Here is a 13677-nt window from a genome sequence, read left to right as displayed (position 1 = left end):
TCGGCTTACCTTTGATAAATATTTTCTGTAATAAGGCGCCATCTTATTCCCTTGCCCCTATAAACATACACGTTATTTCAGGTTGATTTAGAAAAAAATTTCAACTTCATTTGGTTTTGCTTGCTTTTTGTTTGTTTATTGTATAACAACGTCGGATTTAAATTTACTGTAAAAATATTCACACCAATTTATTAAAGCTATTGATAATCAACATGCTACACAAACAGATTTTAATTATTTTCCTTTTTCTAAATATGCTTGTGTGTGCGCATGTTTGTTGTTTTAATAAGTATTGATTGGGTGTGGTTTACTTGCATTACGTACGTGATAATGAATGTACGCGTAGATGTGTATGTGTGTGCGCGTGTTTGTGAGCACTGTTGCATGTGTATACGTGTGGGTGTGTCAAATTACATTGACAAACAGCCCAGCAACATTTATCCAAGCCACACTAAAGCACATAGCTTTACTATCCACCTGCGTGTTCGTTATTTCTGAATAAATATTCGTGTAAATCAGAAAAAAATCATGCTCACAAAATAGGGCGTAATTATAAATCTACATATTTATTTTTCCGACTGTTTTCCATCAAACATCAAATATGTTTTACTGAACAGTAAATTGAAAAAAAAAGAAAAAATATTTGTCCTTAACACGTGTTTTCTTTTGAAAGGAAATTAAAGACAAAATATAATTAATGATAAAAAAACTGTTTCATTTTCGGTAGACAGAATTTGACGTGTGAAAAAATAGAATTACGATAACAAACAAACAAACGAAAAGCTATAATTTGGATAGCCTAGCTCACACAGACCAGAATGGTTGATCAGACCCAACCGTTCGTTGGTCATTATTTCACATTTTCCGCAGCACCATGAAGAGCCTCTCCAACAGTTCTCTTGCTGACAACAAAGGAGACACAGTGTTGCCATGGGACAACCCATTGGACCCTGTCAGTTACGAAGATTATAAGCTATTCAATTTAGTAGCACAATGTGTTGTCAAGCCGCTGGTCTTTGCAGCTGGCATTCCGTCCAACATCATCAACACTGTGGTCTTCTGGCGCCAGGGGCTCACAGACCGCATGAACTTCTGTCTCTTCTGTCTGGCACTCGCTGACCTCCTGTATTTGTTGTCCCTCCTTGGTGTGACACAGATTGGACCCTTCATTGAAATCACAGACGTCTTGCTGGGCAAAGAAGTTTATTACAAGTCTCTGCAGTTTGGCTTAGGAATCCGAGACGAAATGAGAACTATGGCAGGCTGCATCACTCTAGTCATCGCCATTGAACGCTGTGTGTGCGTTTATCTCCCCTTACGAGCCTCTTCTCTCATGAGAACTCGCACCATGGCGGCGCTGCTGGCATCTATATACGTCTTCACTCAGCTTGGCTTTGTTTACAGTTTCTTTCATTATGATATTTACGCCAAGCGTAGCAACAGTACAAACCAAACACTTTACTGGGTTCTGGAACTGTCTACGACTTACAAGAAGAACTATTTGTTATTCCGTGGCTTTGAGGTTTGTCTGCTGACTATTCTTCCCCCTTGTATATTCATTAGCATGTGTCTGGCGACTGCTGCAACCATCTTGAAGTTAAGGACCGCCATACTGTGGCGGCAGAAGACGAGTTCAATGGGAAGTGGTCATCAGGTGCAGCAGATGGCGCTGATGAAGATGCTAGTACTTGTGTCGTGTATATACATAGTAACTTCAATACCATATGTGGCTCTCATTATGACCTCGGCCTTCATACTGGACTTTGACCTCGGGGGTCGGTACCAGAACAGTTTTCTGACGATGGGTGTGTTTGCAACGATATGTACAGCTGTCAACTGTTCTTTTACCTTTATAATTTATTATGGACGCTCATCGCGATACAGATCCGAAATTAATTATATTTTTTGCAGCTCATCTGTAAATATCCTGCAATATTTTTAACCTAAACAATTAGAGGAAACTTAAAATTGAAAACTAGACTTTGTTACTCAATGAAACTAGCAGTTGGTTGCTATAATAACATAATATTTGTTAGTTTTGGTACTCTATGCTCTAAGCCCATTGACTGAACGTTCGCTTAGAGATTATCATTTTAATTCATATTTGAGGTAAGGTCAAATTTCTGTTTCTTAAGATATGCAACACATTTTGTATTCGTTTTTTAAATAATTTTTAGCTATGATGGCGTGAAAAATTAAGTACTTAAACCTCAGGTGCTAGATACTTAGATTGTAATTTATTTTCTTTTATTTCGTTTTTGAGATTAACACCAATAGACATGCAATGAACGAGTCCAAGTCGTGGCTAATAATATGGCTTCGATACCTGCTCCCATAGGTTAAAGGACACCATTTCCAACAATCCTGTGCAAGCAATAATGCAGCATCACATTTGCTATGGGAGTACATTGACACGTTTTTGTCTTGAAAACCTCAATCAGTGGGACAACGATGATTAGCCATATTATTTATTTATTTCACGTTTGTGTGTGTGTGTGTCTGAAACACCTTCTATTTATCTGGTATCCTGAAGAACATCATGAGCTAGATGGACTGGCATGTGCCAAACAAACCGCACAAAGGTGCATCTTCTCTCTATTGTCGTTAATGATAACAATAAGTTTTGTAAAGCCAATTTTCATTATGGATACGAGGTCAATGCACTACACGCGAAAGACTACAAACGAACCGGCAGTCAACCATATAATTAACTTAAGCATCAGCAAACAGATAATATCATTGAATAATGGCGTGGATAAAAATAGAGGACTAGGCTAGATAATACTGTTAAAAAAATAGAAAACATTTCCTAAAGAAATGGCTTGAATGGCCGGATTCGAAGGCTTCAAATATAGACAGTTCGGAAAGAACTGGGAAGAGAATGATGGACAAACAGACATTCACTGAGTCTACTGTGTGTAGTGTGGTGGTGCAAATATGTTGGAGATGGGAAGTGAAACATGGGACACAACTGTGCATTGTCAGCAGGGGACACAACTGTATTATTAGCATGGGACACAACTGTGTAGTGTCAGCATGGGACGCTAATCCTGACTCTGATGGTCCACGTAGCAGACGGTAGAACCAAGGGACCTTGTTACTCAGTGAATGACAGGCCAAGGAACAGAGCTTTGTGGCCACCTGTACTACAACGGATCCATCAATGATGCGGTGCCTACAACTACCACAGAGGTACTATCACTCAGGTGGACCTAGCGCCATATAAAACAGTGTCAGAGAGACCAAAAGTAACAGTCGTGATCAAGTGTGTCACATGTAGCTCACAGATACAGCAAAGCACTTAATGAGACTGACCAGTATCTCAAACAGATAGAAAAATCATTCACCACTTGCATCAACGCATTCTTGGAAAACGATTCTGTGACTAGACTGAAATGGTTCTAATATATTATGGCTGAAAAAATGGTTCTATAGCTCGACTAGCGCAACATTCTTTTTGAACTTTGGACAGAAAATAATAATTGGAAACAGGGTGAGGGCTATTGAGGTTATGAGGGTCGGGACTGAACTACTTTACGTGAAGTGACGAAAGCATGATTATACAACGGGTGTATCATCAGTCGACAATGAGTGGTAGATAATGCTAATGAGGACAAGAACATTTTTAATACACTCACGGAGGAGATGAGTCTAAACCAGTTGAAAGAGATATTTTTTTCTGAGAGTTTATGGCCTGGGAGTCAGTGACAACCTCCAGTTGTCTGAAAGGGTCCTCCAGACTCGACCAAAGTCCTTGCCACACATTCATGTACTTGTGTCTTTTCAACGTAAACTTGCAAGTATTAAATAAATTCTCTCAGACTTTCGCAATAATCTACATCATCGGGATATTATAATGATCCGGTTCACGTTTATATTTAAAGAAGAACTGCTGTCCTCTTGCATCCAAGCCCATACTCAATTCGGTAAAGAGAATTTTCATGAACTGCTCACCTTATACGTTGACAAAAGTGTGGGGACAGTCTAGTGAAATTGTGACTTTTGTCTAAACGACAGATACTAACATTCTGAATCTTTTCTGGTCGCAATTTTGCATTGATAAACAATCGCTTACTTAAAATTGTGTCTAGTAAAAATAAATGTTTGGTTGGACTTTTCCCAGAGCAATAACCTAAGAATTCTACTTGGAGAATATTTCATGTTTGTTTAATCGATGCACTAATGTTTGAACTTTTGTATTGTGAGTATATTACTCCCTTTTCTACAAATGTCCTTCAGTGTTTTAATGGTAGTGCTCGACCTTTATCGGAGCTAACTGTTGTTGATGATGACGAGTCGAGGATGGATGAAGACGATGAAAACAAAGAGCACAGTCATGACTAGTACTACTACTGCTTCAATTGTGGCGACGACTCATCGCGTTCTAATTAATCCTGTCCAGAAAAAGTTAAAATGCTGTTGTTGATGTTAATAAATATATTTGACAGCTGTAAAAAAAATACAGCACAGTTTCAACATGCGATGGACTCGCGGCCCTTGTCAGACTCTCCAGACTCACGTTTTGTGTTCACAGGAAAGCCACAGAAACTGTAGAGGCTAGAAGAAAGGCAAAGGCTGACAGCAGATACACACTTATAAGTCATTTCACTCCACATGCAATATGTGAAGTTAGTTTAATCCTGATTTTTCGTAATCATTATTGTACGATAAATATTACGAAGTTTACCATATCTTAGTCAGATGTTTCCCTCGTTACATAATCACAACATTTTAACCAACAGTCACAGTAAATTTTATTCTCTAACCTTTATTTACAAAACTGCTTCTTATTTTTTTTTAAATTTCTTCATAAAATCACAAAGCTCAGGTATAATAAATCAGTATATAAATACAGATTTTAAAAACATCTCGTACGTGTTCAAACCTATGTCCATCATTGATGTCATATCTATGCTCATTTCGTGGATACAACTTCAAAGACATATTGAAAAGTTGCTCGTGAAAGCTTCAGGCTAAAGGTGTTAGCACTCTTCAAAGACAGACGATTCTTGTTCTTAAATTCATATTTTCATACATTAAGACCGGCTTTGCAGTGGGGGCAGCAGCAGCATCTCAATGGCAGCTACAGAGACGATGACCACGTCCCGTCTGTGGATTGTAAGGTCCTAACCAGAAGCTCTGTGACTAAACACTATTTTAGTACACTCACTACACATCTTTCATCGCCTTTTTTGTTCTCTAAGTGTGAATAAAATGCGACCGTGGTGCTCATGCACTGTGTGTGTGTGTGTGATTGATTCTGTGTTCAGGCTTGCTGGGATAACAAGTTGAATGTGTAACCAAAACGTTTTAAAAAATGCCAAGCCGCTACAAACATTGTTTACCTAAATGCTTGAAATAATTATCTCGTCTGTTTTACTGAATTACAATCAGAAGCTCAGTTCAAAATTGTTAGAAAGTGAAATATCAAAGTACCACGTATAATTGTTTATTCTGTATTGTTCGTCTGTTTAAAGTAAATACACAGTATTTTCCGTCGGATCGCTTCAGATTTTACATGCGTTAGGCAGTCCGCACTTGTGTGTCTGATTTGTCCGTGTGTCTGAGAATGCGTGCGTATATATGTTTGTGTGTGTGCGTGCGTGCGTTCGTGCAAGCACAGTATAACAATTTTCTAAACCCTAATTTAACTGTGGAGGCTGACTCAATTATAAATGAAACAAACAGAGAAATTCTACATTTCCAAACAAAATGTCAACAAACAGTCTAATCGTCTACAAGATCTTTTTGTGCAATCATCGACCGTTTTATCAAACCTGTGGTACATAAGACATCCCAGGAAAGGGCTGGAAAACATTGGAGTTCAACTTCTTTCACCTTGTGAACAAACATCGGCTGATGAACAAGAAAGACTGCTTTCAAGAGGACTTACAGTATTTGGGCATTCTGCCTGATATCTTTTTTAAATAATAGATTGCGTATGCTTAATTTCGAAACTTTGATATATACCAATATCATTATCGGTACTTGATTTCTTGTGAGGTTCTGGTGTTCAAGTTATTCTTCAGAGAGATCATATTTCAAGCTAAGTTACAGTAAGCAAATACCAGTCGACGGAAAAAGTACTTAGCGGAAGTTTTCGCCAGTTTTCTCCATGTAAATAAACGGAAACATGTTCGGTTTGTCTCGCTTAAAAATCCAAAAGAAATTTGTAGACTGAACTTCTTTCGTGACTTATTTCGACAAACTGGTCAACAGATGTCGATGAGCCAGGCCTCAAATAAGTCTCTAGTTCAGGGAGGACCAGAGCCGTTAATACCATGGAACAACCCTTATGACCCCATCAATTATCATGCTTTTCAACAGTTCAATCTCATTTCCCAGTGTGTCATCAAGCCGCTGTTCCTGCTGCCAGGTATTCCATCGAATGTGGTCAACTGCTTGGTGTTCTGGCGACAGGGACTCAGGGACCGTATCAACCTCTGCCTCTTCTGCCTGGCACTAGCAGACTTGTTGTACTTGTTGTCTCTGATTGCCATCACGCAGATTGGTCCCTTTGCAGAGTTGGTCAATGAACTTCTGGGAAAAGAAATTTATTATAAATCCGTGCAGTACGGAATATGGTTCAGATCCGAAATGAGGACCATGTCCGGCTGTATCACCCTGGTGCTGTCTATTGAACGGTGTGTATGCGTTTATTTCCCCCTCCGCGCAGCTTCCCTAATGAAAACGCGCAGCATGGCGGCGCTGTTGTCGTCCATCTACGTCATCACGCAAGGAGGCTTTGTCTACAGTTTCTTCCGGTACGAGGTCACCGTCAAACGCAACAACATGACCAACCAGGTCATTTCCTGGAACCTGGATCTGTCGACCACTCACCGAAGTAACTACACTCTATTCAGGACGCTAGAAATTTTGCTTTTAACTGTCTTACCTCTCTGCATTTTCGCAACAATCTGCCTGGCCACCTCTCTAACCATCGTGAAGCTGAGGGCCGCCATCTTGTGGCGACAGACGACAAGCTCCAGCAGCAGCGACAGCCACGCCCAGCAGGTGATGCTCATCAAGATGTTGGTGCTGGTGTCGTGTCTGTACATTGTAGGCGGCACACCTTATGTCATACTTCTACTTCTCTCAGCGTTCCTACCGGGTTTCGACCTCGGGGGTCGATACCAGAACAGCTTCCTGACTATGGGTGTGCTGGCAGTAATATTCACGTGTTTCAACAGTTCTTTCAACTGTGTTATTTATTATCGACAGTCCTCGCGCTACAGAACCGAGGTTCAGGCGATGTATTGCTGTAAACGTTCGAAGGTTGGATGACAGATTGCACATCTAGTTTCATCTGAACACTTTCTATGATGTCGATGAGAGAAACGCGTTGATAGTAGGGAAATGATTGAACAATGCACTAAACTGTATGTTTGCATTTAACTTTGCTGTGCAATAATTACATCAATAATTGTTAATTGTGCTTGTGGTAGTTAGAAAAAACACTAAGACACAAACGGAGAATGTCTTTCGAACTTTGTTATAGAATTACCAGCTAGAGTCTCATCCTGCCTTGTGTGACCCCGTGACCTCATGTTTCACTAACGGAGGTAGAGACGTAGGTGGCTCTGTCAACAGTTCTGTGTCACGAAGTTCACTTGACAGTAAGATGATTAGGTATATAATTTAATGTCATTTAATGTCCAGCCAGAGGCGCTCCAGTGAGCTAATTTAATTCTTATTCTGCATCAAAGGATGGTCAATCTCAGGTAAGCAAACCGTTACCTCGCTTTGCAAGTGTACAAGAATGAAAAATATTTACTAATGTTTTGTTTGTCCGTTCTTTGAACTACTCCATTTCACATAGGTAAGAACTGATGTCATTAGTAGAAAACACAATAACTTATGGTTGTTAGATGAGTTTGATCCCAAAAGTTCAATGTTTTTCCGTCAAACCATCTCTTGCCTGGGATCTCATCATTCGTGTTAAATAATGATCCGCTGTACTGAATATCTCTATCTTTTTATATTTAAATGATGTGGGCTTACACACGACAGGAAGGGCGCATTTGTCAGACACTTTTTATTACTCAAAGTACATCTTTGTCTACCCTCGATTTTCCAGGTTCTTTTTTGTGTAAAAGGGTCCGTTGGGTGGAGATTCACTCTGTGGACCTTTTCTCTTGTGATGGAATCTGGTGGCTTTTAACATAGGATTGGATTTACCTGCTTAAAACTAACATTAAAGTAGGTTGTAGAGAGCTAGGCCATTTGAAGAAACCCTTGCTCCCTTGGTAAAGCAAACCAACAATAAAGCAAAGGCTTTATAACAGGGTTGGCCTCACTCATGACACCGTTGATATCGGGTACGTTTGACGGGTACCACTGGAGTTTCTGAATTAAGCCTGTGTCTAACCTCATCTAATCATGGTAAAGTATTTTTATGTTAGAATCTAGAGATGCGTGAATAAGAATAAGCATTTATTTTAGTTCAATTATTTCTGTATTTCTTTTTTCTAGAGATAAATGAATAAGAATCTTGATTATGTGTTAAAAGTTTGAGATAATTAGGCATATTCGCTCATTTACAATGTTTAAAAATAAGAAAATAAGAAAGAACAGGTCCTCATTCTGTGCATGATTTCTAAAACAGACAATTAACGGATAGAACGGAGGGTTTGAAGAGACCGAATTCTTCTTATATTGCAGTGATCGTAGAACAAGGGAGTGAAAGAAAGGTATCCATGCTAAGTTTCCATGCTTTGTGTTTGGTGTCTGCCTCAAATATATTTTAAACGGAGACAGAAGTCTAATATTGTTGTAAGGTGTATTTCATTATTTTTGGTCGTGAAAACTAAAAAATATCATGACCTGGACAAAGGGGCAATACTTTGGTTGCTGTTAAAAGAATGTATATATGTTACGGGTAAGTCTTGCTTACTTACAATTGCTTGTGTATAATAATGTTAAAATGTACAAGTAGATCACTGATTTTACTGTCATAATTATACTAAGTACACAGTTATTCTGCTACTTTAATTTTTTTTATAAAATTTTTTAGCTTCTTTGTGACACATCGAAAGAAACAGTATAGATAATGTAACAGTGCATAATATAAACTAAAAATACAAAATAGGCCTTAGTCTCTTTTTGATCATCTTTTTGTGCAAGAGTACAATAAGAAGAGACACAAGAACACATTTTTGCTTTCGGACTGGAAGTGAAGTATTAAACACCTGACATCAATTGGACGAAGACTTTATGAGACAAAGGAGTTTCAGAAGGTGAATTAAAACTTGTGGGTTAACTTTGAATGCATGGGTCACTGAAGCAGCATAGTAAAGTTGACATGAGGGATAACGAACTTGTTTACAATCTAACAAACACTGTCTTAAAGGAAGATAGGAAAGCAATAAAGCAGCATGATTCTCAGGGTTACCTGCAAGCTTCATTAACGTATTTATCTACATTGCATGAATTTATGTATAGGGGAACTTCTTTTTGTGGATGGAATTATTAAAATATGGAAGAGTGTGCCAGAATGTACAGTAGGAGTCAAGAACAAGGAGGTCGACAGATATTGTTTCCTCATTATGGTTTTTTTTTCGCCAGTACGATGTAAGAAAAATAAGCTTGGACGGTTTCAAAAGACATCGTTGCTTTCTTGCCGTGTCACGAGCGCACAGCAAACTTTGTCACGGCCTGGGGAACATGTCTGATCATTCACAGAAGACTTGTAAAGCAGTTCATTAGATATTTTTACTTTTTTGCATCGAAGACATTAAACGCGGTAACTATGCTTGACTACGGGGTCGACCTGCAACAAGACATTGTGTTCATTCTTCGGGTAACTTTTTATTTTTCCAGAGTTTTCAATACAGTGTAGAGAGTGCCTTTACTGTCTCCTCTCCACTTGAGCAACTCCGCTGACACTGTCGGCCACAGTCGAAGTCCCTCCCTTTAGGCTGCCAATGGCAGTCGACCTCTTCCCGAAGGACTGGGAGGTCTGCAGGGTTATTGATGGTAATTTGGTCAACTTGGAGGATGTTCGGGTCTGTCTTCAGAGAAGTTGTAGAGGTCGCTGCTGTATTCAGTTCATCTGTGTAGTACAGTTTCTTTCTTCAGAAGATGACCCTTGTTGTCTTCAGAGTTTTTCAAGAGTTTTCAGCGGTTGATATTCCTTTACGTTGTCTCCCCAAACTACCCCTTCTTAATGTATTTTTCTTCAATCCAGTTTTCCTGAACTGCATTCTTCCTGTGTTAAATATTGCTGTTCACTTCCTATATTCGGCAGCTGCTTAGGAGTTGCTCTTCCTTTCTTTATTCAAGACCCTACTTGATGACACAAGTCAAGACTTCGATACCGAAAGTTATTCTTTTCTCTTCGGTCACCATAGTAATTATTTGGCAGTGGACAGAAGAACCTCTTGGCATGTCCAGAGAGGGCATTCAGGTCCCAGTCGACCATGTTTAGGACGGCAAATCACAACAGGTACCAGCGGGCCGGCCCCACGGGGGGACCAGCTTGCTCCGATGTGGTGGGTGTCATTTAAAAGAGTGATGACCATGACTGTCACGAGCAGAATATGACACAAATTAAAACAAACTTTGAGGCCGACAGATGAACAGAAAACGGGTAGACTGAGTAGGTGACAGGTAGACTAGGAAGGTGACCAATAGACAGAGAAGGTAGAGAACAAAGGTGAACTGTGATTCAGAGGAGAAAGAAGAGCCAGAGAAAACTTACTGTCCTGCGGACACATCGACAGACAGATACACGGACAGACATACAGGCACACGAGAACAGACTGAAAGACACAGACATAAAGTAGTACAAGAGACAGAGACAATCGTATCTCAGTAAGACGTCCAGACAGTTTTGTTTAAGACTAGTTTATTGCTAGTTTCGTATTAATTCTTGTTTTTAATAGTTTCCTTTTTCCACGTCATTAACCATCTTTTTCCTATTTCTTTAAGTCTCATCGCAATAAGGAGCAGATTGAGTGAAGTCACGTGACATAACAGTTGAGCTGACGTATTTTATCTGAGAAATCGCTATTGAAGCTGATACAATTGAAATATTGCGACATTACTGTTTGAGCTGAAGGATTCTACTTGTAACCTTACTAAATCTTATCTACATGTTGGTCTATCTCTGAGATTTGTTTCTTTTTCTCGTCATTTCTACCTTTCTGTCATTCTTATCAAGAGCAAACTACTAAAGGCCATTTCAGAGATATCAACTGTATCCGTGGCTGTAACTGAATATTTTAAATAAAAGGCGAAGATTTCCATTTACACGATATTAAGTCCAATTGTGTGTGCATGTCGGGAATTTCATTACATACTAATCCATGTACAACCCAAGGGTTTGCCTAGTTACTCAGCTTGTTTAATATGCGACCTCATCTGTGCTTAATGTGAAAGCTGTGTTTAACATTAAAAATCTTAACTGCTATTAAAAATATTGAATTCAGATACTTGTTTCATGTTTTGTTTTTCGAAGAGCGCAGTTACTCCATGTTATTCAGCAAACTCTCATTCGTTGGAATATTTATTCGTTGTTTCCAGGAAACACAGGATGCATACAAATAAGCTTACCGTGCTCAAAGCCGGAATCCACTTTGAGGCTGTGTTTGAGAGTCTGAGATGAAAGTTCTTTGAAGTCACAAATGGCAGGAACAGACAAGAGGACATATTGAGGGCATACAGTTCACTGACCCTTAGAATAGTGTCTCTGGAAAAGACAAGTTGAGCTTGTGGTCACGTGACGTTGAGTCTACTCGTCACTCCTTCCTAGTACTTCTTTGTGACTCTCCTTGGTACTCCTTGGCACTAATGAGTGGTGCGTTTCTCTCCCCCACTCTAACGAGACGACTGACTGACTGACTGACTAACTCACTCACTGACTCACTGACTGACTCACTGACTCACTGACTCACCGAGTGAATGAATGACAGCGTAGTGAGTTGTGGTAGGTCTTGTTTTGTTCCATGTACGAATGATGTCTTGTGTCTGACGTCACATGTGCGTCATTTGTTCCACGTCAGTCGAAGCAGAAAATGACGTCATATTAAGAGAAAAGCAGTTGCTCTAAAAATGGCCAAATGAGCGGCAAAACAACAGTCTTCGTCCGCCATGTTCTTTATGACTCTCTCAGTAACAGCCAGCTGAACGTGTGCCTCTTCGTTTCGATTCACCTACATATCTTTCATCGTCATCGTCATCGTCATCTTGGTGGAGAGAGGGGCGTGGCCAAGTGTTGTGTGTGTAGTACGTCGCGCATGCAAGGTAAGTGTACGTCCGTCCTGTTACAGACTGACTGCTCTTACATTCTAATCGCTTCTTGATGCTCCTACTCAGTACTACTCCTACCATGTACTCCTACTTTGGGCTCCTTCTTGTGATGACTCTCGGGTGTTACTGCTTGATACTCCTTCTTGCTGTTATCTTTACTGCTAATATGATGAATTCTTAGCTGATCACGTTCTAATTTTATGTGACACACTTCTCATAACAAAAACGGATACATGTATTCGTTTACTCAAGCCTACATTCAAGGGAAAGATAAATTTCCACTCACTTTCATTGTATTACCTCTCTTGATTACCTTTTCCCTTCTTCCCCGCCCAATTTTCAGTTTTAGGAGGAGATGGACCAAAGTCTTGCAGAAACGACAAAATCTTTATAAAACATTCATCATTATCATAAGATTAGCTTCACTCCCAGTACAACATTTATTACGAGAGGAAAATATTTAAAACATTCAGAAAGGTGCTTTAGGAACTCGTTCCTACCACAAAGATTTAAAGTCAGACTCTTTAATTAATACTTTTTCACAGCAATATATTGCATCTCTAACACTTGACCACAGACCGTGTGTATACATGAGTATGTACGGAGAATGGTACAGAAGAGTTCTATCCCCAGACTATGGAATACCCTGTCTCTGTCTCTACAGTCGCAGGACAAACCTGCTCCAATCGCTTGATCCTCACCTTCCATCCTCCACCTTCTCTCTGCTTTCCTTTGTGTCCCTGGCAATGTTCAATGTGCATGTGTGCATGTGTGTGCGTGTGTGCATGTGTGTGTGTGTGTGTGTGTGTGTGTGTGTGTGTGTGTGTGTGTGTGTGTGAATATGTGTATAATAAGAGAACGAGACATTGACAGGTAGACAACATGTTATTTTTACTTACAAATACAGCTGTGATTTTCAAACATTCGCCATTTAGTACACTTATCTTTAAAAAAATTGCATGTTGTAAAAGGACATTTCCTTGTTTAGGTGCCTTAATACGCAAGCTACCTTCGATTTTTCTATAACACGCTCTAAATAATTTTTGCAGCAATTTACATCCGTCCAGATAAAAAGTAAATATACATGAAGAAAATAATTGATGTATTTTTAAAAGTATTAATTCACGACAAAAATATTTTATCTTTGAAATGAAAATGTTTTTTAAACTAGTTCAGAATGATTATCTTATGCTGGCGAACACATATTTTCTTAAATCTAGTACTAAAGTATGAAAAATAAAATGTTTCAACTAAAATGCGGAAGATCATATTAAAATGTTTCTTAGTCGCTTGGTTAGGCGGAACAAATAGAATAACATTCTTTGAAAGTATTTCAGACATTGTGTCATGAACACAAGTTTCAGCCAGTCTGCTGCCAACAAAGAGACTGAGATATTGTTGCCATGGGACAACGCTCACGATCTCATC

At 39.3% G+C, this 13677-nt stretch overlaps 2 protein-coding genes across 2 annotated transcripts; both read left to right on the top strand.

Annotated features, from left to right (window-relative positions):
- The first annotated feature begins 874 nt into the window (after positions 1-874).
- LOC112565944 lies at positions 875-2191 on the top strand. Its single transcript, XM_025241845.1, has 2 exons — positions 875-1805; positions 2178-2191. The coding sequence occupies exons 1-2, from the start codon at positions 875-877 to the stop codon at positions 2189-2191; spliced, it is 945 nt and encodes a 314-aa protein (XP_025097630.1).
- A 4028-nt stretch (positions 2192-6219) lies between these two features.
- On the top strand, positions 6220-7284 carry LOC112565941 (rhodopsin, GQ-coupled-like). The gene has a single exon (XM_025241844.1). The coding sequence runs from the start codon at positions 6220-6222 to the stop codon at positions 7282-7284; it is 1065 nt and encodes a 354-aa protein (XP_025097629.1).
- The last annotated feature ends 6393 nt before the right edge of the window (positions 7285-13677 follow it).

Source organism: Pomacea canaliculata, linkage group LG6 (genome assembly GCF_003073045.1).
Source record: "Pomacea canaliculata isolate SZHN2017 linkage group LG6, ASM307304v1, whole genome shotgun sequence".
Classification (NCBI taxonomy): domain Eukaryota; kingdom Metazoa; phylum Mollusca; class Gastropoda; order Architaenioglossa; family Ampullariidae; genus Pomacea; species Pomacea canaliculata.
The sequence above is the reverse complement of the archived record's forward strand: the minus strand, read 5'-3'. Positions and strand labels throughout refer to the sequence as shown.

What these genes read in the sequence shown, in the direction of transcription:
- LOC112565941 (XM_025241844.1), top strand. Translation starts at nt 6,220, where the DNA reads ATGTCGATGAGCCAGGCCTCAAATAAGTCTCTAGTTCAGGGAGGACCA.
- LOC112565944 (XM_025241845.1), top strand. Translation starts at nt 875, where the DNA reads ATGAAGAGCCTCTCCAACAGTTCTCTTGCTGACAACAAAGGAGACACA.